This window comes from Bufo gargarizans, chromosome 2 (assembly GCF_014858855.1).
Source record: "Bufo gargarizans isolate SCDJY-AF-19 chromosome 2, ASM1485885v1, whole genome shotgun sequence".
NCBI classification, from domain to species: Eukaryota; Metazoa; Chordata; class Amphibia; order Anura; family Bufonidae; genus Bufo; species Bufo gargarizans.
Window position 1 is genome coordinate 510,944,673 of NC_058081.1, and position 26,277 is coordinate 510,970,949.

General features: G+C 40.7%; 1 protein-coding gene across 2 annotated transcripts in view; it reads left to right on the plus strand.

The window, feature by feature from the left end:
• The window catches only part of CCND2 (cyclin D2), a 57,472-nt gene extending 36,664 nt beyond the window's left edge, over window positions 1-20,808 (plus strand). Inside the window, exon 5 of one of the 2 annotated variants that reach the window (XM_044281286.1) lies at window positions 14,875-20,808. In XM_044281286.1, coding sequence (XP_044137221.1) covers window positions 14,875-15,030 — 156 coding nt within the window. In that variant the 3' untranslated portion in view covers window positions 15,031-20,808. Of the gene's footprint in view, window positions 1-10,433; window positions 10,733-14,874 lie in introns of those variants that run through there. The other variant, XM_044281285.1, reaches the window with a different exon arrangement.
• The last annotated feature ends 5,469 nt before the right edge of the window (window positions 20,809-26,277 follow it).

A 26,277-nucleotide genomic window follows, 5' to 3' on the forward strand; every position in this document is an offset into this window, starting at 1 on the left:
GTCAATGACTCATTGAAAAATTGTCAACCTACCGTCAGTAGTAACCTGAATATTGTAGCGGTTTTTGTGGTTCCGGCCCTCCCCAATTGTTAATAACGATCTAGGAATGACTGTGTGAGATAATACCCTAGGCCTGTGACACCGATTCACCTGCGTGTCAGTAGGCTGTATGTACTGAATGTCTGAGTTTTATTGGAACAGAACGGCATACTGTATTACTGACTCATAGGGGCTTTTAAATAAAGTCAGCTGTTGATCTTTCAAGAGACTCCTTTCTGCAAGAGTGAGAGGGGGGAAAAAAGAGGAAGAAACCAATTAACTGTGTCACTGCCTCTTGGCCATTCCGTTTTCACTAAAAGAGAAACTTGCTTTTGTTATAGTGGAACTGCAGTGTGTACGGGCCCAAACTTTACCCCCTAGGTTTCAGATGCCAGATGTCTTTTTGTGCGTTAACTTGGTCCTCCTGTATGTTCTTAACCCCTGGTGTTGTAATATAACGTTATAAAATATCAGCCAGAATTGGCTCCGGGTGTGCCAACAGTTCCTGCAGGTATCAGGTGACAACAGCCGATTTCCACATTCTGTGAGATCACGCAGGATGTGGAGATTGGCTGTTGTCACCTGATAACAAGCGGCTATTTCCAGTCATCTATGTTCCTGTGGCGGTGTCTGCTCCCTCTCTACGTATTCACTTGTAGACAAGTGCAACTGGCCTCCTGTCTTATCCTTTTATTGGTGCACGTCCCTAATAAATCCATACTGCCATCGGAATGGTATCTTCACAGTTCTTGCACAATAACGCAACAGACTAAATGAAGGATTATCTTTATTAGAAAACCGCCACACTCAATTATTTTCTAACCACAGAAGAAAGTGCATTACAATGTTTCGGGTAACTTTATGACATGCCCTTTATCGTGCCTAGTAGTGGATTAGAACTACTAGGACTCCCAGCGCTTCTTACCATTGGCGCGCTATTTAGGCTTTGCTTGGTACACATTCCCAGGCACGCCATCACTTCTGCCATGTCTTGTGTTGCCCCAAACGTTGCAGTGCACCCCCTATGTATGTAATGGCTGGTTAGCATCAATATAATGAAGGTTAGGTCAGTGGGGTTCAGTTGAATGTTCTGCTATAGTGTTCCATTAAAATGGAAACCATGTCAACCACGACCCATGGGGAAAAAGCATAAGCCATCTCCATGAAAATCTTCAAAATCCAATAAATCAGAAAGTCTGATAATCTAGCACAGAACTGCAATTGTGTCCATATTATGACCACTGAATAGGCAGAGAACTCATTATGGATTTCCTCAGTTTTTTTTCCCCCCATCATTTTTATGTTTCTGAAGAGTATCCATCCTTTCTGATAAACTGTATATAATTTCTATAGCTGTCTGATCATCTAATAGTTTGCTATTTAATACCAGATTCAAGTACCATATTTTTGGACTATAAACGCACCTAGGGGGAAAATAAGAAAAAATATTTTTCATCAGACCCCCCAACCTCAATCAGCTTCAGATCAGACATTAAAAATAAATAAACTTGCCTTGCTTGCGCCGAACGGCGTTTCTACTTTGCAGATTCGGGACTCGCTGTCTTCCTTCTGGCCCGCGCTGCTCTGTGATCTGACGTTGCACCATGTCAGGTCATAGTGCATGCCTATGTGCACTACTTCCTGACACGTACGCAGTACAGCCGGCGCAGAACTTTCCCTACCACACCACGTACCTCCTGCATACTAATGAAGCGGTCATTAGCATTCGGACTATAAGACACACTGCCATTTTTCCTTCACTTTTGGGGGAAAAAGTGTGTTTTGTAGTCCATAAAATACAGTAATTCTGATGTATACAATTTAAATACCTTCCAGAATGAATAACAGACAGGTGGTATATATTCTGAACTTTCAGACAAAATTGTTCTACAATTGTCTGGTAAGCCAGAATATTTAATAATCGCCAAACCTGACTGTTACCATTGATGCTGGATTAAAGAAGTATTATTGCATACAGTGAAATCTCTCTAATCTGGCATTAATGGCAGATCATCAGATACTCTGGATTTTTAGCCAGCTGTAGAAAATGATATATAATTCTTCAGCAAGGATCAAGAACCTTCAGAAATGAAGTCTTGTATACTTATCGGTGGGTGGCATAAGCAAGCTGCCATTTTTAAAAGCCTGTATACTGCCTCTGGTGTCAGGTCGTATTTTGTATGCAAGGAAACATCAGACAGAATAACCCTGGAGAGAAAGGGATAATGAGATAGTTTCCTAAGTTGTTTTTTGCCTGATTTGGCAGCTGCTCCAAGTTCATTCAGCTTTTTGTTCCCCAGTGAGTGTTTTGCGTGTGTGGTTACAATGGGGTGATGCAGATACACTGCAGTCTGATGCTGGAGTTCCGTCGTCCCCATTCATAAGTCCAGTGAAGGGTGCATGGCTTGTGACGGAGCCAACGAGCAGAGGAAGTAAGGGCCCCAACTAATGAGCGGCAGTACACATACTTTTGTTTCCGCCCCATGATCTACTAGCGAGCTACAATCATCGGGTTTGATGCTTGTCCCTATGACAAGCACAGCAGATGCCTTCTCTCTGCACTGACAAAGAGCATTTATTACAAGCAGTGGAGATTTGTATCCAGATAAACTTAGTTTTATTTTTAGCATAATTAGTTTTTTGGCAGAAGCTAAATACAGAACCCCAGATGGCTTGGTTCAAGAAACCGGAGTATTTAATTAATCATCTTAAAGATGCATTCAGGTTCCTAGGCCTGAACATCCCGATCTGTCTTTCATACAAATATCTACAGGACATATACATATAAATAGGGCTTTGTGGATAGTGGAGCACTGTCTACTGCTATTCTGTTATATATTTGCAGGTATAACAATAAGAGGGTAGATGGACAGAATTGGAATTATATGATAATTAGATTGGATGGATAGATAGATGAAGAGTAAGATGGAGTGAGCTTTAACTGTGCGAATGGCACGCTATGCTTTGTAATGCGAAGTGTTAGGCTGGTTCTTGCTATATTAGTATGATGGGTAAGAGAAAGTGTGTGTGTGTGTGTATATAATCTCCAATCTATGGTGATGCCGGGGCCCGCACAGCTATCAAATACTACCGTTCTGCAACCATATTATCCCATAACGCCACTGTGAGGAATATGGATTAATATTTACTGTCAGCCATGTCCTCACCCCCCCCCCCCCAATTTGCTGACAGACAGCAGAGGTAGGGAAACTGCAGGATTTCCCTGCTTCAAAGCCCCCAGCCCTGATTGTAATTTGATGCACCTCCTTGGCATGATTCAGTGTACATGCAAAATAAGTTTCCACCCCCCCCCCCCCAGCCAACTGAGTGTCAGTTGGCCAGGAAGACACCCCTCAGGGGGTCCAAGCTTCAAGGAGAAGTTCACACCTCTGTGCAGCAGTTGGGAGCCACCTGAATCTGCAGGAAAACCCCCTGCTGTGGGTATCTGCTCTTGCCCCGGATCAATGAGACTTCCCAGACATATTGGCACCTACCTCTCATAAGGAATTATGAAGCGCCAGTCGGGGTAGGGAGATACTCATATCTCCCCATAGAAACCACATACCGGTACCAGGTTTGGGCTCTAATTGTAGCCGGAACCCATTAGTCCCAGAACCATCTCCCGGTGACCCTCTGGTCTGGAGCTATGAACCCTAAAGGGTTTTGTGGGTCATTTGCGGTCAGCCCGGAAGAGGGGGAGTTGACCCCTCCCTGTGGCAGGGAGGGGATGGGCCGGCTACAGGTTAAAAGTCTGGTGCCAGCAAGTAGGCGCGTCTTTCTCTGAAGAGGGGTCACATCCTACACATGTGTTTAGAGGGACCCAGGAAATAGCTGAGTCCATGGCCCTTCATGTGAACTGCAGCAGAAGAACATCTCCAAGGAACTTTCATCATACTCGGTAACTGACTTTTACACTGCTTAACCCTGTTGTAACCATATACCCTGTAATCTGTAACCTCAGACCACTGTATATATTGTCTGTGTATACTGTGTTATATCTAGTGTGCTCTTACAGCGATTAAATCTATAATTTAATCTTGTGCTATCTTGTATCTCGATCACGAATCCCCACATCCGTGTTTTGGCCTAGTTATAAGCTACCGCGGGTTGGTTTCTGACCCTATATAATCCCGTTAGCGGACCGGGCTTATATCAAACGAGAAACTGGTGGCAGTTACCCGAGCTGAGGGCGTGCCGCTTTCACTGTGGCAGTGAAAAGGCTCTCTCAGCTTGTTGCCTCTCTGTGCCCGCGTGGACAGGAGGTGTGTGTGTAAACTATACCAGCCTGATCTTGCGTGCTCCTCTGGAGGGCGTAACTTCACATTTTGGTAAATCCTGTGATCATACCAGGTCTCGTGAGCTCGACGTGGTTGACGTCAGCGGGCACGAGGGGTGGTATTCATCACAGCCACTTAATGCTACAGTGCAGCAAAATGTACCTCTTCAGCAGAGTCAAAATAACACCACCGTGCATCATAACATAACTCTCGCCAGCAGCATCAAATGCCTCCTGAGCAGCGCTCAACAAATAACTCAGTGATGCACTAAATACCTTCCATGTAGCGCTGAGTGCATTGAAAACTGCCCCCCCCCCCCCCCCCCGATAATGATTGATTTTAGATATGACCTAAAATGAATATTACATAGATTTTTAATAGATGATAGTTATAGCTATATATTGGACTGATATGAGAAGATTCTATATTAGATAGATTCTACCAATTTAGATCAAGGCAAACAGGATTGTAGTGGTAAGCATTAACTTTAAACCATACATACAATTGTCAGGTGCATTTTAAGAAATTTTATTTTTGGACTTTTTATGTGGTTTTTAATTCAAGAGTGTGAATTAATTGGGACAAATTTTGTATTTTTTTTTATTTTTTTTCCATTCTCTGCTGCCAAAGGTAAAGTGAGGCGAACAATGTTACCCCGGCACTTCAGAGCTTCTGTGATATAGGGAAATAATAGAGCACTTAGCAGTAATTTGATAATGTCAGGAGAAAACAAATCACATTCCCCGCTTCACAGCCCTGCCGCATGGTTTCCTTGTGATCTTAGAACAGGATATTGAAGCCTCCTAGCATTTCCCATGCACTTTGTCTAACCCTTTTCGCCTGCCACAGGGGAATAAAGAGCGCTACAGTCTATTCCAACCAACATGACAAATCACATGAAACAGAATAACTAGGCCTCTATGTAATGACCTCATTGAGATTAATGGCGTAAAGGAGTCCTCCAGGATTATGTAAATGTAGGTAATAAAGTAGAGCATCGGTAGCAACCAGTTGGAATCCAGCTTTCCTTCTTCTGAAGTCCTTTTGGAAGTGAAGCAGAAACTTGATTGGTTCCTATGGGTTCCCAGTGATGTGAGGTGTGTTGTGTGTGTTTTTTTTTTTTTTTTTTTTTTTTTGTCAATGTGGGTGGAGATCCTTTGCATTCATGTAGTTGCCTGTATCCATGTGGTCACAGTTCTATCAGCTGTGTAATACACTGCCTCATCTTGCTGCATCGGCTGATTGTAGGTACATCGTACAGGAAGATTATTTTTTTTAAAAAAGGACTTTTTTTTTTTTTTTTTCCTATTATGAACACTGCTCATCTGGAGTGGATTTGCATCATAATGACCACAGTTCTCCAGACTTACGACCACCCTGCAATCTTGCAACAGTGGCCGTTCTTGTACATTGCAGGAAAAAGCATTGGCCTTTGCACATACCCACGGTCCCAGCCATCAGAAAGGCCGACACCTTTTCTTAGTGTGAAAGCGTGGCCACCACTACTGGATTACAGGGTGGTCATAACTCTGGATATGAGCAGTGTATAATGTGATGGATAAATGAATCAATCCACCAGAGAGGCAATATGGACAGTCACAATCCATTAGTAAGTGCCTTTGTCTACATGATAAATGCCCTTTGCTGAAGTGAGACGTCCCTTTTTTATATGGGAAAATTATTGGACTGATTTATTAGGAACAACTATTCATACAAATGCTCTTTCCCAATAGTCAGGCCGATCACCAAGCAAACACCCGTTCATTGAATGAAGGCATCGCTGATGCAGTCACCTAAGTCATCATTTCTGAACCACAGATTGTGCCCTGGAAACTGATCTATTGCCCAGAAACAATGATTTTGGTGTCTGGGACAAAGAGCTGCCTGCTCAGATGGCCCATGTAAACGGGTTTTTTAGATTAGAAATTTTTAAAGGGGCCTGTGGATTATTAATTTGGTAGAAGTTCTCCAATATTTACAGTGCTTTTTCTTTAGATGGGTCCCCCGAAAATGAGATGATCACAGGTTTTCCCACTGCTAGGGCCCCTAGCATTGACATGTAATTTGTAGGCATCCTGGCGGCAAGCTCTTTAGTTCTTCTTCTGCAGTGCCACCACAGGGAATATGAAGCATTGCATAGTGTTCTTCAAACTTAAAGGGAACCTGTCACCAGTTGTATGGTGTCCTAACTAAGGGCAACATAAATAAGTGACTGATTCTTTTAGCAAAATGCTGGGTCACTTTCTTTAATTGACCCAGTCAATCTGCCAACATCTTGTATTGAAAAGCTCCAGCTGATAATGATGAGTCCTGAATATTTATGAGCTCCTGACTCTCCCGCCTACCTGCTGCTGATTGACAGTTATTTTCCATAGGAATCAGCAGCAGGTGGACAGGGGAGTGGCTATAGCTCTGAATTAAATATACGCTGGACTCAATGACATCACGCCGGACTCGAATCAGCTCATTAGCATGCGGCATCTTTGTGTGTATATTATGAGGTAACCATCTGTCACACTAGTGAGTGAATAAATCTAAGGTACTTTTTAGTAGTTAATGATTGTATATAATTAGTTAGATTATAATCAAATATCCACATGACGGGTTCCCTTTAAGGGGTTGTCCGTGCTCAGAGCTAAACCCGGACGTATCCCCTTCTTCAGCCAGGCAGTCCCCCTGATAATATGAGCAGGTTCAGAATGATATGATGGAGGATCAGAATGAGGAGGACCAACCCCCCCCCCCCCCCCCCCCCCCCTAAATCTGTCCTTGAAAGTAGCTGTAGAAGTAAAATAATTTAGGCCTTTTTCCAGTATCCAGTGTTTTTAAAATCGCATATGTTTAGCTTAAAAATGAAAATCAAACCACAACCACATGAAACGCGTCAGGAAACTACTGGCATTTCACAAGGAAATAAGTCACTGAAGAATGGTATTTACAGTATGAGCAACCAGGGCTGTATGTGCTACAAGTCAGCTGGTGGGCAGAGCTAAGCTGTGTGTGGTAGGACTGAAGCTTTGGTGCTCACCTATGAACAATGTATGCCTAGTTCTAAGCTGGTTATAGAATTTTTAATGTAAAGTTAAACCTTTTTTTAAAATTTTCCATGTCAATATCTATATTTAAACGTGACATCCTGCAGTTTTCACACTGACCACTGTCAACTAATACGTGCCTATTCTTAATAATAATAATAATAATAATAATAATAATAATAATAATAATAATAATAATAATAATAAAAAAAATAATAATAATAATAATAATAATAATAAAAAAAATAATAATAATAATAAAAAAAATAATAATAATAATAATAAAAAAAATAATAATAATATTTAATATAGTGCCAACATTCCGCAGTTACCTGCTTATCTGGCATTCTAATCCTGTCTAATGATACTACCTCTGTGTAGAGATAAGACCGGATTCACCATTCACAATGGGGTTGGGCAATATACCGGTGTTGGCGGTATTAGGAAACAGCGATATCGCAGTTTCCTAATAACCGCAATATTTTGTCACGTTATAGAAGCAGTCATGTGCGCTAACCGCTTTAAAATCTGCGTCCGTGTCTCTTATGGCGTCTCCTTGTGGCCCCAAGTGTTTTTTTTTCTTCTAAATGCGCATTTATTGCGATATATATCGTTATCGTGGGAATACTTTTGATATCGCCCAACCCTTATTTACAATAGGCGATTATAACATCTTCTCTGTTCTTGCCTCGTACAATGACCTCTGCACAAGTTACAGAGCATTCCCAGAAAAGTCTCCCATAGAAGTCAATAGGGTCTGCTTCAGACTATTGTGTCTATGGACCATGGGGCTGCTGTAAAGCAATTTTCTTTTTTAAGTTTTCTAAATGCCGTTAAGAACAGCTGAGTCAAAATGGCCGCCCCATAATAATGTCCAGGAAATGGAATTTAAAAAATCTTCAATCGGATAAAAACAGATCTTTCTATCTTGAATAAACTGGCAGCTAACATTTTTGGTGACACATTTCCTTTAAGTTCTCATTTTGTGGAAGCTGGTTAACAGCAGTATGGCCATGACTACTTCTCACAGTTTGCCTTTTGCCCTTAGTGGAGGAGATTCAGTAGGAAAAAATGGCAATTTGGGGATTACAAGGAGTTTTCTAGTTCATTAAAAGGGACATATATTTAATGCAAGAACCACTGGTCCAATCAGCTGATTGCAAAAGGTCTAGCTTCCTAGAAGAGGTTGTCAGCTACTGGGGAAGTATTCAGTCTGTCAGGACTCTCATGGGACATATGGACAGGGTTTAGATGTCCACAGGTGTGAGGCTGCTCAGCATCACCTACCTCAGTGGAGCTGAACTACAATGCCACATATAACCCATGGGCTTGTGTGGCACTGTTTTTGGAAGAAAGCAGCTTTTCTTTAATACTCGACAAGCCCTTTAGGCTAGGTCTACACGATGGCATGTGGCGCGCGACAAGTCACAACTACACTGCAACATTTTGTCGCACCAATGTTGTGCGTCAATTTTTATAATAGTCTATGGTGTCGCCTTCGAATGGATTTTTTGCGACTGTCGCGTCGCAGCATGTCGCAGTGCGACACCATAGACTATAAAAATTGTCGCTCGACATTGGTGCAACAAATGTCGTCGTGTAGACCTAGCCTAAATGCTTGTGGCCATTGCCAATAAGACAACCCCTTTTTATAATTCCTCATATTACATATTTGTCAGAGTGAAGGCCCCTCCTTTATTCCCACATCATAAATGGGCCTCAGTAGAGATGGGTTTTCTCACTGACTATTCATGTATGGGCAATTTTAAACACCGGTCTACTTATTTTTCTTCTTTTGTATGTGGAGTTGAATTTGCAGAATGGCTTTCTGAATGAAATACTCCAGTACACCAGGGTATCTGTATCATAACTTAAAAAAATGTTGTTAATAATTTAAGATATTACAATATTGTTTTTATTTAACCTGCATCAGTAATATACACATTACTATGTTTTATTTAATTTTTTGCTACTTTTTTTTTTTTTTCATATTCTCACAATAAGAAAGTTGCATTCAGGAGAAACCAGCAATTTTTATTTTTATTTTTTGAGTTTTCCATGCCCTAATCTTTGTTAAACTAGCAGTCTGGGGAGCTGTGCACACAGCACCGTTCCCACGCTTGTTCACAAGATCCATTCTAGTTGCAAATAATGCTGAAGAATCTCTGGAATCTCATTTATCTTGTATCATGAAAGTTGATGCAAGACATGTCAGATGTTTAACTCTTTCAGCTCCCTCTATATTCTTAAGACATAAATAGTGGCATACTGCCTTTTAGGGCACCATTGGAACCCAATAGGTTACAAAATGCAGGTAAACCCCTCACGCCCTTCCCTCCAAATCCCTTAACCCTAAGGGTGGGGGTTCATTTTCTGGCTGTCTAGGAGTGGAATTTTTAAAACAATTGCTTCTTATTTTTAAGCGTCTTAGTGCAAAAACAGAGGATTGGCAAAATCGGGTAATTTTTGTTTTTATATAATTAGGTTCACAAGGTGTAAAATGCAATATGATTCAAGTCGAGGCTCAACATGCCAGACATGAGGTATGATGTGCGTGCCTGACATCATCTTAGTAAGTGAAGATAAGCTGGTCAGCACTTGCTTGGATGCACGCCGCACGGGACCAGGATCAATTTCCATGTGCAATGAAGTAAAGGATCCCAGCAGACGTGACTAGATGCTTGTAACAAATTTATTGCCAAAGTAACAATATGTCCTGTATTCTAGGACGCGTTTCGGCTATAGTAGCCTTTTTCAACATCTGTTGAAAAAGGCTACTATAGCCGAAACGTGTCCTAGAATACAGGACATATTGTTACTTTGACAATAAATGTGTTACAAGCATCCAGTCACGTCTGCTGGGATCCTTTACTTCACATCACATCATCTTAGTAAGGGCTCATTCAGACGACTATCTGTTTTGCAGTCCACAAATTGCAGATGCACAAAACAGAGCTACCAGCCATGTGTGTTCCACATTTTTCGGAACAGACTGGCCAGCCGTATGATAGAAATGCCTATTCGTGTCCGCAAAATGGACAAGATTAGGACATGATGATTTTTTTTTTTTTTTTTTTTGCAGGACCACATAACTGAAGTACTTAAGTGGACAGTGAAATCAATGGGTCCACATCCGTTCCACAAAATTGCAGAACGGATGCAGATACAAATATTCAGTCGCCTTATGAGCCCAAAAGATGAGGGGATTCTGCCGGAAGAGACTGATTATACCAACTCTCAATAGAATATCTATCAAGTATTTTGCCAGGCGCACAATACCTAATCCCCTATTCTATAGATCTACGATAACTGGGCGCTAGAGGGATTATGTGTCATTGTTCTACTTCCTTTCCTAAACAGCCTATTGTATCTTAAATCAACTGATTATTTGCTTTAGATGTTGGCGTATAGATTTAAATGTCTTTAAATTCAATTTACAGATGGCGATGAGTGTAAATGTCGTCAGAGGTTTTCGTATAGCTGAGTGGTTAACACTGTAGAAAGCGGGGCAGAATACATTTTACAGACTTTGGATAGTATGGTACTCTGCCTCATAGTCAGTATTTCAGGTGTGAAATGCACAATCTTGACCTCTGGAGTGTGACTGTCACGAAGGACATGAATGTGTTGGAAATTATGTGGTCTGTTAAACTACAGTGACAGACTGGCACACCAATATGACATTCCCCAATTAAGTTTTACACATTTGAACAGTTGTTTAGGAATAGAAAAAAGGGCTTCTTTTTGGAAGAAAGATGGATCAAGCTGTTGGATTTCAACATTGCCGATCCTTTTGTTCCAAGTGGTGATATGCCATGGCCGTAGGTGTCGGTATTTTTCACCTTTTCCTAATTAAGAACACACTCTTGGCCAAAGCATTTGGTTAAGGGTGTGGAGGGTTTCTGGAGGGACAGCTATCTAGAGTGTATGATCAGCCTTCATGTGTCAAGTGACAGCTTCTGATACATAATAACATCCCTCCCACATATAGCAATGGTTTTTAACAATATATCATGATGACTTAAAGGGAAGAAAGGAATGCAAATGACCTCTTAACAAGCTCTGCCTTTAATGTCACCAGAGTTATTCTAGAAGTCAAATTTTCACCCTTTAAATAGGCCTTGAGACATGACTAGGATATTAAATAAGCCAGGAACCTCATCTGCAGAATGCTGTTTCAGGGTGATTGCCGTCTTCAGTGCAGAGAATAGAGTACTGGCTTAACGGTCTCCTCACGCCGACTAAAGAGCTCTCTTCCCAAGGAGAGCTAGTACCCCCCCCCAAGTCTCACTTAAAGAGGCAGCCCAAGAATACAAATGGGAGTACCTCATATCTTCCGAAAATATCCAAGCCCTGGCTCGGCTATTTTTAGTTTTTTTTTGGATGTCCCATAGCTGTGAATGGAGAGGATGGATGGCTCATGGGCATGGCATGCTCTCTGTTTATGCTAGGTTCCCATTCTTGTTTCAAAACTTTTTTTATTGTTTTATCAGCAATAAAAACATACTCATTGTCACTCGGATGCAAATGACATAAGACTGAGATACAGATACCAGATGTCGTAATGCGTATCAAAGATAGTGGACATACTCCACATTCCGGTAACACATCCAAGTATAAGCATGTAAATTCAGAACATCTAGATAACATCCACATACATAACAAGCAGTAGTGGACAAACACAGGAAAGCGGGGTGAGGTAGAATAAGGGGAAGAGTGGCGGGGGGAGGGTAAAACCTGTAGTTGGTGCGTGAGATATTCCCAACAACCGTGGGACCCTGCCATATTAAGGACAGTCAGATGATATAAACTCGTGCCTTGTAAGTCTCATCCATATGAACTCCGAACCGCTCACCTTCATGCCAGGGCCAAACATTCAAATATATCAAGTAATATCCCAACTAAAGCAATCACTGTAGAGTAAAGCGCCTATATGATCTCCATGGGTTCCAAATAGCCTCAAATTTGAGTGGGGATCCAGAGTCCCAATGTACTATCTGCTCAAGTCTACATATGTTATCACATTTGACAAACCATTTCTGGATCGGAGGCATTCCCTGTTGTTTCCAGCATGTCGCAATGAGAAGTCTAGCAGAGGCCAGCAAAGCCGTACACAAAATTTTCATATTCTTTGGACCCTTTATATCATTATACAAACCAAACAGGCAAAGTTTTGGAGTCACAGGGACAGGTATCCCACTCATTTTTGATAAAACTCTACATACTGCTTCCCAAAAGGGCGCAATTTGGTCACAAGACCACCAAATGTGTGCATGAGTACCCACCTCCCTATTACACCTCCAACACAACGGGTTTGTAGTAGCAGGAAACATACGGTGGAGTCTTTGGGGTGTAAAATACCACCTAGTTAGGACTTTATAACTGTTTTCTTGTACCTTGACACACCTGGACACCCTAGCCGGGGAGAGCAAAGCGAGTTTCCTTTCAGCAGTTGTAAATTTGATTTGTAAGTCTAACTCCCATTGTTGAAGAAAGGTTGGGCTGTCTATTTTAGATGCGGACATCAAAATCTCATATAGTTTAGATATTTTTCCTGTGGGATCTTTAATCTGCGTAACTAACTTCTCGAATGAGGAGTGGACTATTACCGTAGGTAGACGTGTTAGGTACTGCTTTAAATATCTGATACAATAGTTGATATGGAACGGGGAGCAATCTTTCATCAGCGGGTGTTTATAAAGATCTAATGCTGAAGGGATATCATTATCCGGGCAAATAGCTAACAACGGAGATACACCTTGCTTCACACTGTCCGGAAGAGTGTGCAGAAAATCAGTGGATGCTTGGAAAAAGACATCTCTAATTTGCATTAATATCAGGAAATTAGGCATCAAAGTAGATCTCCAGTTAGACTTCACCCACACGTTCAATACGTATTTAGTAATTGAACTTTGGGTTCTAATATTTTTGGAGGTTTGGGGACCATCCATAAATAAGAATGCTCTCAATGGGACAGACGACATGGCTTGTTCCACCATCAGATCCAACCGATCTGAATGAGGCCTTAGCCACTCTAAACACCTAAGGCACAACACCGCCTTGTGATAATGATGCACATCTGGAATACCCAAACCACCGTGGATAGGGTGCCGTGTAATCTGTTTAAAAGGTAAGCGTGCCCTTCTTCCACCCCAAAGGAATCTCAACATAATATCTTGTATTTTTTTGAAAAATGATTTGGGGATAGGTATCGGGAGAGTCTGAATATAATACAAGATGGTAGGCAAAAGAATAGTTTTGATTAGAGTTCTGCGCCCGAACCAGGAAACATATGGGATATCCCATGAGCTAATAATGTCTTCTAAACGTTTCGGGAGGGGTACAAAGTTTTCGTGATATAACCTGGAGAAATCTGGCGTGAGTTTTATCCCTAAAAAAGTAATATGAGTTGTCGTCCATACAAATGGTGTGGTCGACTTAAGTACCTCCAAATCTCCGGGCGCTACAGACATATAAAGTACAACTGACTTGGCCAGATTTACAGAAAAATTTGACAAGTCAGAAAAAGTTTTAAGCGTCGACATGATGGCTGGAAAGGCAATTATAGGGTTGGATACCAACAGCAGTACGTCATCAGCAAAGGCCGCCGTCTGATGTACCGATGATCCCACTGATAGTCCAGCTATCTCCTCATGTTGTCGAAAAGATTGCAGAAGAGTTTCAATGACCAGCACAAACAACAATGGAGAGAGAGGGCAACCTTGTCTCGTACCTAGGTTCCCATTCTTGATATGGGAGCTGGTCCCAGAGGTGGGATCCACATCCATTGGATGTTTTAAGGCATATTTTATCAATATGGCAGAAATGTCCCATATGGGTAAAAGCTATTCATAAAGGTTCAAAGCGGTTGTAGAGGATTACATGAACATGACTGCTTTCATGAAAAAAATAAAATAAAAATGGCTCTACACCATACAATAACTTTGGATCTGTGTTCAGTTTTGGTGGTTCTGGGTCTTGTGGCTGTGATTTCAGATATTCAAACGTGGTCACATTACAGCCACCTGAAACCAGCTGTATTAAATTATCCCCTGGAGAGGGGATAACTGTTAGACTGGGGGGTCCCTACTGCTGGGACTCCCACCGATCACGAGAACCCCGTACCCCCTTGCAAAGAACGGAATGAAGGCCATCTATGGAAGTCCCGTAGAAATGAATAAAGCAGCTGCCTTTTCAGAGGGGTGGCAGGGGGTAAGGGGGCCCATTCTTGTGATCAGGGGGTTGCAGCGGTAGGACTCCCACAGATCTAATGGTTATCGCCCTATCCTGTAGAGTTGAAAAAAATACCTCCCAGCCTGGAGGCTAATATACAGTAATCTCTTAATTACCTGATTTATGAATCATATTTTTATTTTTTACAAATGATGTGTGTGTATGTGTGTGTGTGTGTGTGTGTGTGTGTATATATATATATATATATATATATATATATATATATATATATATATATATACACAATCTCTATATATCTATATCATTTTTATTTTTTTTATTTTTTTTAGGATTGCCTTAAAGCTTGTCAAGAACAGATCGAATCCGTGCTAGTCAGCAGCCTCAGACAAAACAGACCACCAACCCAACAAAGGAACGGTGTTAAGTCTGTGGATGAACTGGACCAGGCCAGCACCCCTACAGATGTGCGGGACATCAACCTGTGAGGAGTTCTGCAGCAAGAGTCTTTCCTTTGTTCTGTATTTTCTAGAACAAACCTGTTTGTTTTATATCTGTTCTCCCACTTAGAGAAAAAAAAATTTAAACTTCTTTTAAATACAAAAAAATGAAAAAAATAATGTTTTTGGTGCCTCTAATGTCCTTTTTAGAAGGGAATCCCACAATATATTTGATAATTGCTGTTATTATTATATATTGTTAAATTTAAGTGCTTGTGTAAGCATAAACCATAGCTAGAGAAATTGCAAGCCTGCAGTGGGATGAAACGTAGGTAAACTTTTTATATTTGTAGTCGCTTACACCTCTCTATAGATGTCAGAGAGGATGTCTGGCGCCATATATGTGGTTTTTATATGTAGATTGCAAAGCAAAAGACTAATGGATTCTAGAGGGCAACTGAAAGTGCGATCCCTAAAGAGACTGAAGCTTATTTTTGGGTGATTTGGGATCCATGTAATTTTTTTTATTTCATCATATTTTATTTTATTTTATTTTTTAAATATAAAGAGAGGTGCTTTCTGAATCTCCTATTTAGTTCTGTTTACTTTTGCTGTCTATGGTAGCTGCTACCGAAAAAAAATGCTTTATTTTTGCAAGACTGAGGCAGGTGATTTTTATTTTTTTATTTTTTTTCCTAAAATGTTTTTGATTCCCTAGTTTTTGTTCCCACATAAATGTTCATAACAAGCATGCCTGGGATTTGAAGGAGGCTCGCTTAGCCAGCTGTGGACTTATAAACTGCAAAAGAATGTATTTTAGATTTATTTTATTTTTTGTTTAAACAGAATAGTCCCGGTAAGCTAAAAAGAAAGGTACTCCTTCACTCCTTTTTTTTTTTTTTTTTTTTTTTTACTCCGACTACACATCCAAAAAATTTAAAGGATTTATAAAAAAAAAAGTCTTGGCTATGAAAAATACATAAAGATAAATATGATTATAAAGGGCATCCAAAAATGCATGTGACGTTACTTAGCAGGTCTAACCAAATAAAAACAAAAATAATCTTTGCTACTTGCTTATGGGCAGATATTTTAGCTACGTTATTCATGGCTAAAGTCTATTTAAAATGGACAAAAAGTAGATATCTCCATAAAAAAAAGAAAAAATCTACGACCCCATGTGTTATGTCGTCACTAGTGGTTTATATTGTTGGTCTGCTAGTAGCATTATTGTAAACCATTTCATTCATAAAAGCACTTTGACACTTGTTCCTAAGGGATAACATGGGATGGTTTATGAAAATTGTGCTGACCACGTGGCGTCCTTTCAGCCTCCGTACACTGCCGAATTACGGAGTTGCTGGATTTTTCCACACCTGCCTTGGATGACATTCCTTGAACAACATTCCGAGTATGTACAAAAATATTGTTGGACAATGTCCACCCCTTCAGTTGTCTTTATTAGTAATTCCCTAGGCCCACTAGGGTACAATCCAAATCGTGGCTTTTTTTTTTTTTTTTTTTTTTGCGACAAACTGTAGACATCTAGATATTTTGTTGCATGATAAATACCATTGTACTTGAAAAAAAATTCTCCTTAGATTACGTTGCTCCAGCAATTCGGCAATTTTTGCTTTCTTTTAATGCTGTTGCAACTTTTTTTTTTATTTTTTGCACAACTGTTTGACAGTTGACACATTTGTTGAGCTGTTGCTTAAAAATGTTTGCAAGTTTATTTTGGAATTTTAAAATTAAAAGTAAAGACAATTAAATGGGTTTTTTTTCCCCATGTGTTGGCGATATGAGGACTAAGTGAATATATATATTTTTTTATTTTATTTTTTTTGCGCTGCTAAGGAGCTATGATTTGTTTCATCGTTATTCACATTAACAGTACTTGGCTGTATTGTTTCACTGAGTGTGCTGCTATTTTATAAACATTTTTATAATATATTATTTTACTGCTTAAAATTTCCAATCCTGAAGTAAGTAGATGGTTAAGTTGACATATGAGGATTTTTGATTACTGGAAATGCCCTTGTACAGGTCTTCTTTTTTTTTTTTATCTTCTTCAAATAGTGTGTCAATGACTATCTTCTCTGATCACACCCGCTAAAGATGGTAGACTTACCTCAGGTTTACTGGATACAGAATGGTTCCTGCTCTCACAATACCTCACACTTTACAGTTTTCCTCTGGGAGCCTTGTGCAATGGTGCAAATTCAGCTGGGATCTGTGTTTGCACTTGACGTTTTGCTACTCCTTCCCTTTTCAGTTTGTCAGATTAGCAGGGGACAGCGGAATTGCATAAATCCCAGTGCTGTATTCTAGAGCATGCATATGGCCAGTCAGGATGGATGAACATGCTGCAGTGATCACGATGGGGACCCTAGCATGAACAAATGCTGCTGGAATGGCTTCTGATGCATATACATAGGGTAGAAGATGTCTAGGCCAAGTCACGTGAGCCATATAAATCTGCTCAAAATGGCTGCAAGCCAGTTAAGGTATACTACTTCATTACAGCATGTTCCTGATCCGTCTAGATATAGAGGGCTTGTCCCTATTTGATGTGCGTGACATCATGCCGTTTGTAAGTTAAAGGTACTAGATATGTAGGGAGCCCCTTTAAACTTTTTCTGAAGGCTTTGGGCTGATTATAAAGGCTGCTTTTTAATATAAATGCAGCTGAAGTCTTAGTTTTTCTTCGGGGGAGCAAAAGTAAATGGATTGAGAAGCAAGATATGGTTTTCAGAATAATAAAAAAAAATTAACCATTTTTCTACAATATATTTTTTTTTTTGGGCGCAATATTCAGTTAAAGTTGTCATTATCATATTTAGGAAGAAAAAAATGACCTTTTATATACTAGTTTTAGGAGTTAAGGGAAAGGCATACTATGTATATAAAGACATGAAGATACTCAAATCTCACGCTCTTATGGATATGTATGGCATTTCACAAACCGCTTTGGTGAGCATAGCATCAGTTAGAACATTTTTACAGTAGTGATTTTAAATTTTTTATTTTTTTTTGTAAAATGAAAAGTTACATTGTGTGCATTTATGGATTGGAAGAAGTTTAGTTATATACTAAAGTATATAGCTATTAACCAGCTGCTAGACTCCCCAGATCCAATCTTGCTATGAACTGTAGAGGGAGGTTAATAAGGAAGTTCAAGGCATGAATATTGCTTTGGCCTCTGTAGGGTGAGGAACAAATCACTTTTGTACCTTTCCCATTTGGTCTATTGTAACCCGAGGTGGGTCGCAATTTCATGGCCATTTAAAAGTCAAATAAAGCAAGTACTTACAAATCATCTTCTGGGATTTAAAGGGTGTTTACCTAAAGTGATACAAAAGGTGTTCCTCAAGATTTCTGCTTATTGGCAGGAAAGAGACTTTATTAGGTAATTTAATTTTAGTTAATTTCACCAGCATAATAACCTTGTATATTGGCTTTAAGCCAATAAGAACAAGGGCTTCTATCACATTTTTGTGTCTGTGACCTATTAATCATTACGTAGCAGAAAAACTGTACTTAGGACACAAGTAGGGAATCCGTGCCTTATCAGCTGTTGCTGAACTACAAGTCTCAGAGAGCTTTGTGATCAGCGACAATCTCTGTGTGGGCTTCGGCTAGCCATAGCCTAATTTAGGACTTTATAAAATGTACTAGACTTTTGTGGTAATTGTGTAAATGCTGAAACATGTTTTAATTTAAATTTTTTTAAAATTGAATATCTGAATTTGTTTTTCTTTTTGTGTCTTTTTAAAGTATTTCATAAAAATGTTATCTGTTGTATACACACAGTGGTGGTGAAGAGGGCTGTGCCTGCAACAGTTATGAAGGAATCTGCTATCAATTAGGTTCCAACTTCTTCTGCCCCTACAGTAAAATGGCGGCCTCCACTGTGGATATATAATGGGTACACTTTAAAGTTTGCCAAAGCCTGACCTTCTGAAATGTGGTGTTGAGGGCTGATCTAAGACTGCTATTATGTATTGCTGCTTGAAATGGAAAGAAAGAATAAAAAAAAATTAATAAAATTCCAGCAGGCATTGTGTAAAAAATCATATGGTGTAAACGGACAAAGAAAAAAAACCTAATATGGCTGATGGTTTTTTGCAAGTGTTTTCTTCATGGCAACTTTGATTTGTAAGTGGAGTAATCTAATCTTTAGAAATTCCAAAGCTTACTCTATCAAAATGATACACAAACAGCAGTCAGAGGGAAAAAAAAGGTCTTCATATGACATCACGCTATTTATTGGTAACTCAGTGGCAGCAAGTTGCCAAATTCCAGTGTTTTTGGAAAAGTAGAAGCTGCCAATGTCCATTATAGGTCTATTTATGGGGCAGGATTTGGGGGGGGGGGGGAGACTTTTGTGCACAATTTCCCTTCTGTCTGTTTCCAAAGTTGATGTGTTTGATAATTTTTACGTTTTACAGTAAAATGACACCAACTGTCCAAAGCACATTAAAGACGTGTCATTTGCCATAGGCTACGGGATCCCAGTTTGTGGAGTTTTTGAGGGCTAAATGTTGATCATTTAGATCAGATCTTGGGGGTCGGGGCAACAGACTTTGATCTGTTCTGCTATAAAGATCATTGGCCACAATGGGGGCTTGTCAAATTTCTATCCATTTGATCGTTGCCATTACACTTGCTCTTTAATAAACAGTGGGGGCATTTATTATAAGTTGTGCAAAAGGAAAAAAAAAGTTTTCTTAGAAAATTTCCAACTTTTTAAAAACGGTGAATTTCTTTCTTTTTTTTTTAAATCCTATCCGACATAATCTTTCATAGTAATGCCTCATTCACACGTCAGTGTTTTGGTCAGTGATTCTGATCAGTGATTGTGAGCCAAAACCAGGATTGGATCCTCCAGACATAAGGCATAAGGGAAAGATCTGCACCTGTTCTGTGTTTAAAGCCGCACCTGGTTTTGGCTCAATCACTGACCAAAACGCTGACTTGTGGATGAGATATAACCTGTGACCATAAACGTGAAGTTAATTTTAAAGCAACATTGCGGGCAAAATGGATGCTGTGCTATGTCTAGTGCAGGGTCGAAGAGGGCAGCATATGACACCGGGATTCTCTTGTGTTATTGAATGTCATGTACTGCCCCTTAGGGCCTCCACTAGATCAAATAAGGTATCCATTTTGCCAAGACTGTTCCTTTGTCACTTGATAGGAGCTATTGTGTAATCCCTTTACAACAGCTTAGGTGTTTTTATTGACCCTATAACCAGTTTCATAGTGACCAGTGTTCCATACTGAATATTACCAAATGTTATGATGAAGGTGATGCTGCTGGCCCTAATTTTTCTCTTCTTCATTTTGATATATGTCAATGCCCTAAACACTCCCCCCCCCCCCCCCCCCCGTGGCAAGTGGATGTTTTGTCTAATTTATTTTCAGCAAGTACCTCAATCACTCTGCACAACTGTCTCATTTTCTTGTTGCTTTAATAGAGTGTGATGCCATATCAAGTCGATGTTCTCTCACAATGTACTTTAAGAAAAATGTAAGAAATCAGAAAACTAAAAAAAATTGTGACAATTACATGGTCAGGGAACAATAGCAAGTGTAGAATTAAATTAATGAACTTTTTAGAACGTACGTGAGATTTCCTATGGTGGGGAAGACTGATCGCTGTGTAGTCAATTACATATGGGAAAGGTCTTGTCTGTTCAGTGTTAAAGTTGTTGCCTTTGTATTATTAACATGTTAATTGACTTAGTTTCAAGATGGATTCATGAAATGTGTTTTTGAGGGGAATAAGAATGCTGTTTGGGCAATAAATTCACCTTGACCTAAGCTGACTCCTTTTGCTTTTATTCGCGCCGTTTCTATAAAAGGCCCTCGAGTTAAGCAAATAAAAGAAATTATCTCAACAAGAGGGATTTGGCAGCCTGTGAGCAATCTTCTGATGGAAATCCCGGACGGGACGATAGATAAATACTTGCATATTACATCACCTAACTCCTAAGGAATGCGTCTGATAATCTCAGGATAGTCAACTATTATATTTTGGGGTCCATCACCGATAAAACTCCCTCTAGTTGTTCAAGGCCATCTAAAATATCTGTGTGGGGCACACTGACATGGCAGTCACACCTTACAACCATACCCTACTATGGAAAGATACGTTTGCAATCACTTGTAAATGGTTTATTATGATTGCATATATAGTGATATCATATTCTGCAGAGCTGTTGGCATTCACTTTAGCTTCTAATTTCCTTATCTCAGAAATGCACTAGAGTTCATCCCATAGAAAGCCATTTAACCACTCAGCATGTTAACCCCTTAAGGACCGGGCCATTTTTTGCAAATCTGACCAATTTGGAAAAATTGTAATTTCCAAGTTTCAAGTTCTCTACTTCTATAATACATAGTAATACCTCCAAAAATAGTTATTAATTTAGATTCCCATATGTCTACTTGATTGGATCATTTTGAGAATGCCATTTTATTTTTTGGGGACGTTACAAGGCTTAGATGTTTAGAAGCAAATCTTGCAATTTTTCAGAAACTTTCAACAAACCCACTTTTTAAGGACCATTTCAGGTCTGAAGTCACTTTGTGAGGCTTACATAATAGAAACCACCCAAAAATGACTCCATTTTAGAAACTACACCCGTCAAGGTATTCAAAACTGATTTTACAAACTTTGTTAACCCTTTAGGTGTTCCACAAGAGTTATTGGCAAATGGAGATGAAATGTCAGAATTTCAATTGTTTTGCAAATTTTCAATTTTAATCAATCTTTTACAGTAACAAAGCAAGGGTTAACAGCCAAACAAAACTCAATATTTATTGCCCTGATTCTGTAGTTTATAGGAACACCCCATATTTGGTCATAAACCTACTGTACAGGCACACGGCAGGGCGCAGAAGGAAAGAAACGCCATATGGTTTCTTAAAGGCAGTTTTTGCTGGACTGGTTTAGTTACACCATGTCCCATTTGAAGCCCCTCTGATGCACCCCCTAGAGTAGGAACTCCGAAAAAGTGACCCCATTTTGGAAACTACGGGATAAGGTGGCAGTTTTGCCAATAACTCTCTTGTGGAACACCTAAAGGGTTAACAAAGTTTGTAAAAATCAGTTTTGAATACCTTGAGTGTAGTTTCTTAGATGGGGTCACTTTTATGAAGTTTCTACTCTAGGGGGGCTTCAAATAGGACAGCAAAATCTGCCTTCCAAAAACCATATATCGCTCCTTTCCTTGTGTGCCCTGCCGTTTGGCCATACAGCATTTTACGACCATGTATGGGGTGTTTCTGTAAACTACAGAATCAGGGCAATAAATAGTATTTTTTGACTGTTAATCCTTGACTTAACAGGAAAAAATTGAAAATTTGACAAAAAAATTAGCTGTTTTGGCACAGATTTGATTTTTTTGACTGTTCATTTGAGGTGTTAGGTCATGTGTTATTGTTAGAGACCAGATTCTTACGGACGCGGCAATACCCAATATGTCTACTTTTTTCAATTTATTTAGGTTTTACACCATCTTTTTTTAAACAAAAAACATTTTAGTATCTCCATAGTCAGTCAGGTTTTTAGTTTTTTTGGTGTTTTTGTTTTTAGCTGATTGTCTTAGGTAGGGGCTCATTTTTTGCGGGATGAAAGGACAGTTTTATTGGCATATGACTTTTTGATCGCTTACTATTACACTTTTTGTGATGTAAGGTGCCAAAAAATGGCATTTCTTTACACTGGTTTTATTTAAATTTTTTGACTGTTCATCTGAGGGGTTAAGTCATTACGGATGTGGCGATACCTAATATGTATACTTTATTTATTTTAGTTTTACAAAATATCATTTTAGATTTTTTTTTTTACTGTTTTAGTGTCACGTCTGAGATATATATAAAAATTTTTATTTATTTTTTTTCTGGGCGATTTGTCTATGGCCAAACTGAATTAAAATTGGGGAAGGGGATTATAAATTTAGTACTCCATGGAAGTGTGGTACTCCCTGAAGCAACCATCAATGGAGAGGCCCGGATGATCGGGGCACATGTCACACTGAGTAGTAATGTCCTTCCGTATCCCCCTCCTGTGACACACTGCACTTTTTTTGGTATCGTCCCTTCTTTCCAGTATGGCGGACCACACCTGGAAAGTGTTGGCCAGGGACAATCCAGGCGCCTCCAGTTCCCGAGGTACTCCGGCCTGCTCTTTCCCAGTCAGAAAAGATCAGGTCCTTGAGGACTGCCTCATAGAACTGCAGGAATATCCCTGTGTTGCCAGCGCTCCGGGACAGCACAAAAGAGTTATACAAGGCAACCTATATCAAGTAGACTGCAACTTTTTTGTACCATCCCCATCCCATACACCGATTGTAGTCCACGATACAATCGGTCTTGAGGACTGCTGCCGTGGTACCTCGCACAGGGACAGGGGTGATGCCGTTACCGTGAATTGTGGACAGTACAAGGGCATCCCTCTTGTCCTTATATATGACCAGCAACAGGTTTCCACTAGTAAGGGCACAGGTCTCACCCCTGGGTATAGGTACCTGGAGGGGGTGGGTAGGGAGGCCGCGTTGATTTTTCCGCACGGTCCCACAAGCGGACGTGGATCTGGCGGCGAGGGACTGGAACAAGGGGATACTAGTATAAAAGTTATCCATATACAGGTGGTAACCCTTATCTAGCAGTGGGTGCACAAGTTTCTGGCTAACACCCAAAGTGGGGGGGACATTCTGGGGGTTCAATACGGGAATCTTGCCCCTCGTACACACAAAACTTGTAAGTGTACCCTGAGGTACTCCCACAACGTTTGTACAGCTTCACGCATACCTCGCCAGCTTAGAGGGAACATACTGGCAGAAAACGAGTCTCCCCTTGAAAGCAATGAGATTCATCAACAGCGACCTCCCTTCCAGGTACATAGGCCTCCAAAAATTCGGCCCTGAAGTTATCGATGACGGCCTGATTTTGTACATGCGGTCATAGGCAGGATCACCTTGGGGGAACCATGCTTCATTATCTGCATAATGCAGGCATTTCTGAATGGCCTCAAAACGGGAATGTGTAATGGCCAGACAATAGAGTGGGGTCTGGTAGAGGACGACCCCACTCCAGTACTGCGTACCAGTTTTTTTTTTTTTTTTTAACTAGGCCCATGTGTAGCACGAGGCCCCAAAACGTCCTCATCTTGGCTGCACTGACCGAAGTCCAGCCACCGGACCTAGCCAAAAAGGAGCCCGGGTGTTGAGCAAAGGGCAAACAAGTTTCGCTTGCTCCACCATCAGATTCACAAAGTGGTCACTGAAAAAAAAAAAAATATTCAGTGAAGCACACTCTGGGAATCTGGATTCCTGGTTGGCCAACAAAGTCAGGAATCACAGGCTCAAAACCCTCTGGGGTACACCAGACAAGTTCACTGGTAGGGGGCTCAGGTGGACTTATCTGGTGGTCCAGAAAACTAGTACGAGCCCCAGGGCTGCCCATACTAGTGTGGGCCACAGGGTCCCCGGCATGGGGTCCCCTTGGCTCGCCTGGTGGCATCTCCGCCTCCTTGGGGGCTCATCATTAGATGATGAGGAAGGTGGGGTTATCCTCGTCCTCACTGGGGCTCTCCAAGTCTGAGACCAGCAGGGCGTATGCCTCCTCGGCTGAGAACGTCCGGCGGGCCATAGGGGAATGTGTGTGTGTGTGGGGACGGGTGTTCACGCTCACCTATACCCTACCCTAACCCACCCTAAACCTAACAAAAAAATAAATAAAACTAAATGGGGAAAAAAAGCCCCAAAAAATTGAAAAAAAAACTAAAACGATTTGAACTGTCTCTCAGCGGTGGGGTGGGCGATACACTAACAGTGGCTGGACGCTAAGAGCGCCGGCCACAGTGAGCGCACGCACACAAAAAAAAGCGCTTGCATCCCAAAAAATGGGGCAGGGGGAAAGCTGCAGCACCCCTGGTGGGGTCTACTAGGGTTGCACAGCTGAGTGTCCTGTGGACCCCAGACACCCGATCAGGGTGAAGCACAAAAAAAAACCTTTTTTTTTCCCCCCAAACTATCCCTCAGTTTCCCTGCCTAATATAACCTTTCCCTAAACCTAACCTAAATGACCCGGAAACGCAGCAAACCGCAGGTCTAAATTGACCTGCGGTTTGCTGCAATCGACGATACGGGGTGGGGGGTCACAGGACCCCCTTGGCATTGTCACATAGTGCCTGCTGAATGATTTCAGCAGGCACTCTGTTCCGCCTGCTTCATTCATAAAGTGGGTGAAGCAGGCGCGTGACGTAGTGAGTTACGCTGCCGTCCGGCCTCCTGACTTCTACGAAGTTAGTAGTAAGTAAAGCGCTGGATTTCAGATGATATTTGAATAGTTTAACAATACCTAGATCTGATGATACTACTGTGAGCGGGGCCCAATGTAGTAGAATACAGTGACTGCACCAGGCCCCGCTGCCATTACAGAACCAGATGCCGGCCCCCAGCCCCTCCTCCCTCTTAGCCGATACACCCGACGGCCGCAGCATTCGCCCCCATAAGACGCACTGCTATTTTCCCCCCACTTTTAGGGCGAAAAATATGGTACATATTGGGTATTGCCACATCCGTATCGATCTGCTCTCTAAAAATGTCATATGACCTAACTCCTCAGGTAAACGCTGTAAAAATAAATAAATTAAAAACTGTGCTAAAACAACAAATTTTTTTGGTCACCTTGCCCTATAAAGTGTAATAATGAATGATCAAATATCATATGTACCCAAAAATGGTACAAAAATGAAACAAAGACATATTTGATTTCATTGTGTCCGTAACAACCAGCTCTATAAAAATAGCACATGATCTACCCTGTCAGATGAATGTTGTAAAAAATAAAAACAGTGCCAAAACAGCCATTTTTTGGTTACCTTTACTCACAAAAAATTTATATAGAGCAATTAAAAATATGTACCCCAAAATAGGACCAATAAAACTAGCACCTTATTCCCTAGTTTCCAAAATTGGGTCACTTTTTGGGAGTTTCTACTGTAAGGGTACTTTCACACTAGCGTTTTTCTTTTCCGGCACTGAGTTCCGTCACAGGGGCTCAATACCGGAAAAGAACTGATTAGTTTCATCCCCATGCATTCTGAATGGAGAGAAATCTGTTCAGGATGTATCGGGGTGTCTTCAGTTCAGTCACTGCATGCTGCGGTATTATCGCCGTCCAAAATTCCGGATCAATTGCCGGAATGACAATGGTAAAAATGTGAAAAAAAATATATAACAGATCCGTTTCTCCGGATGACATATGGAGAGACGGATCTGT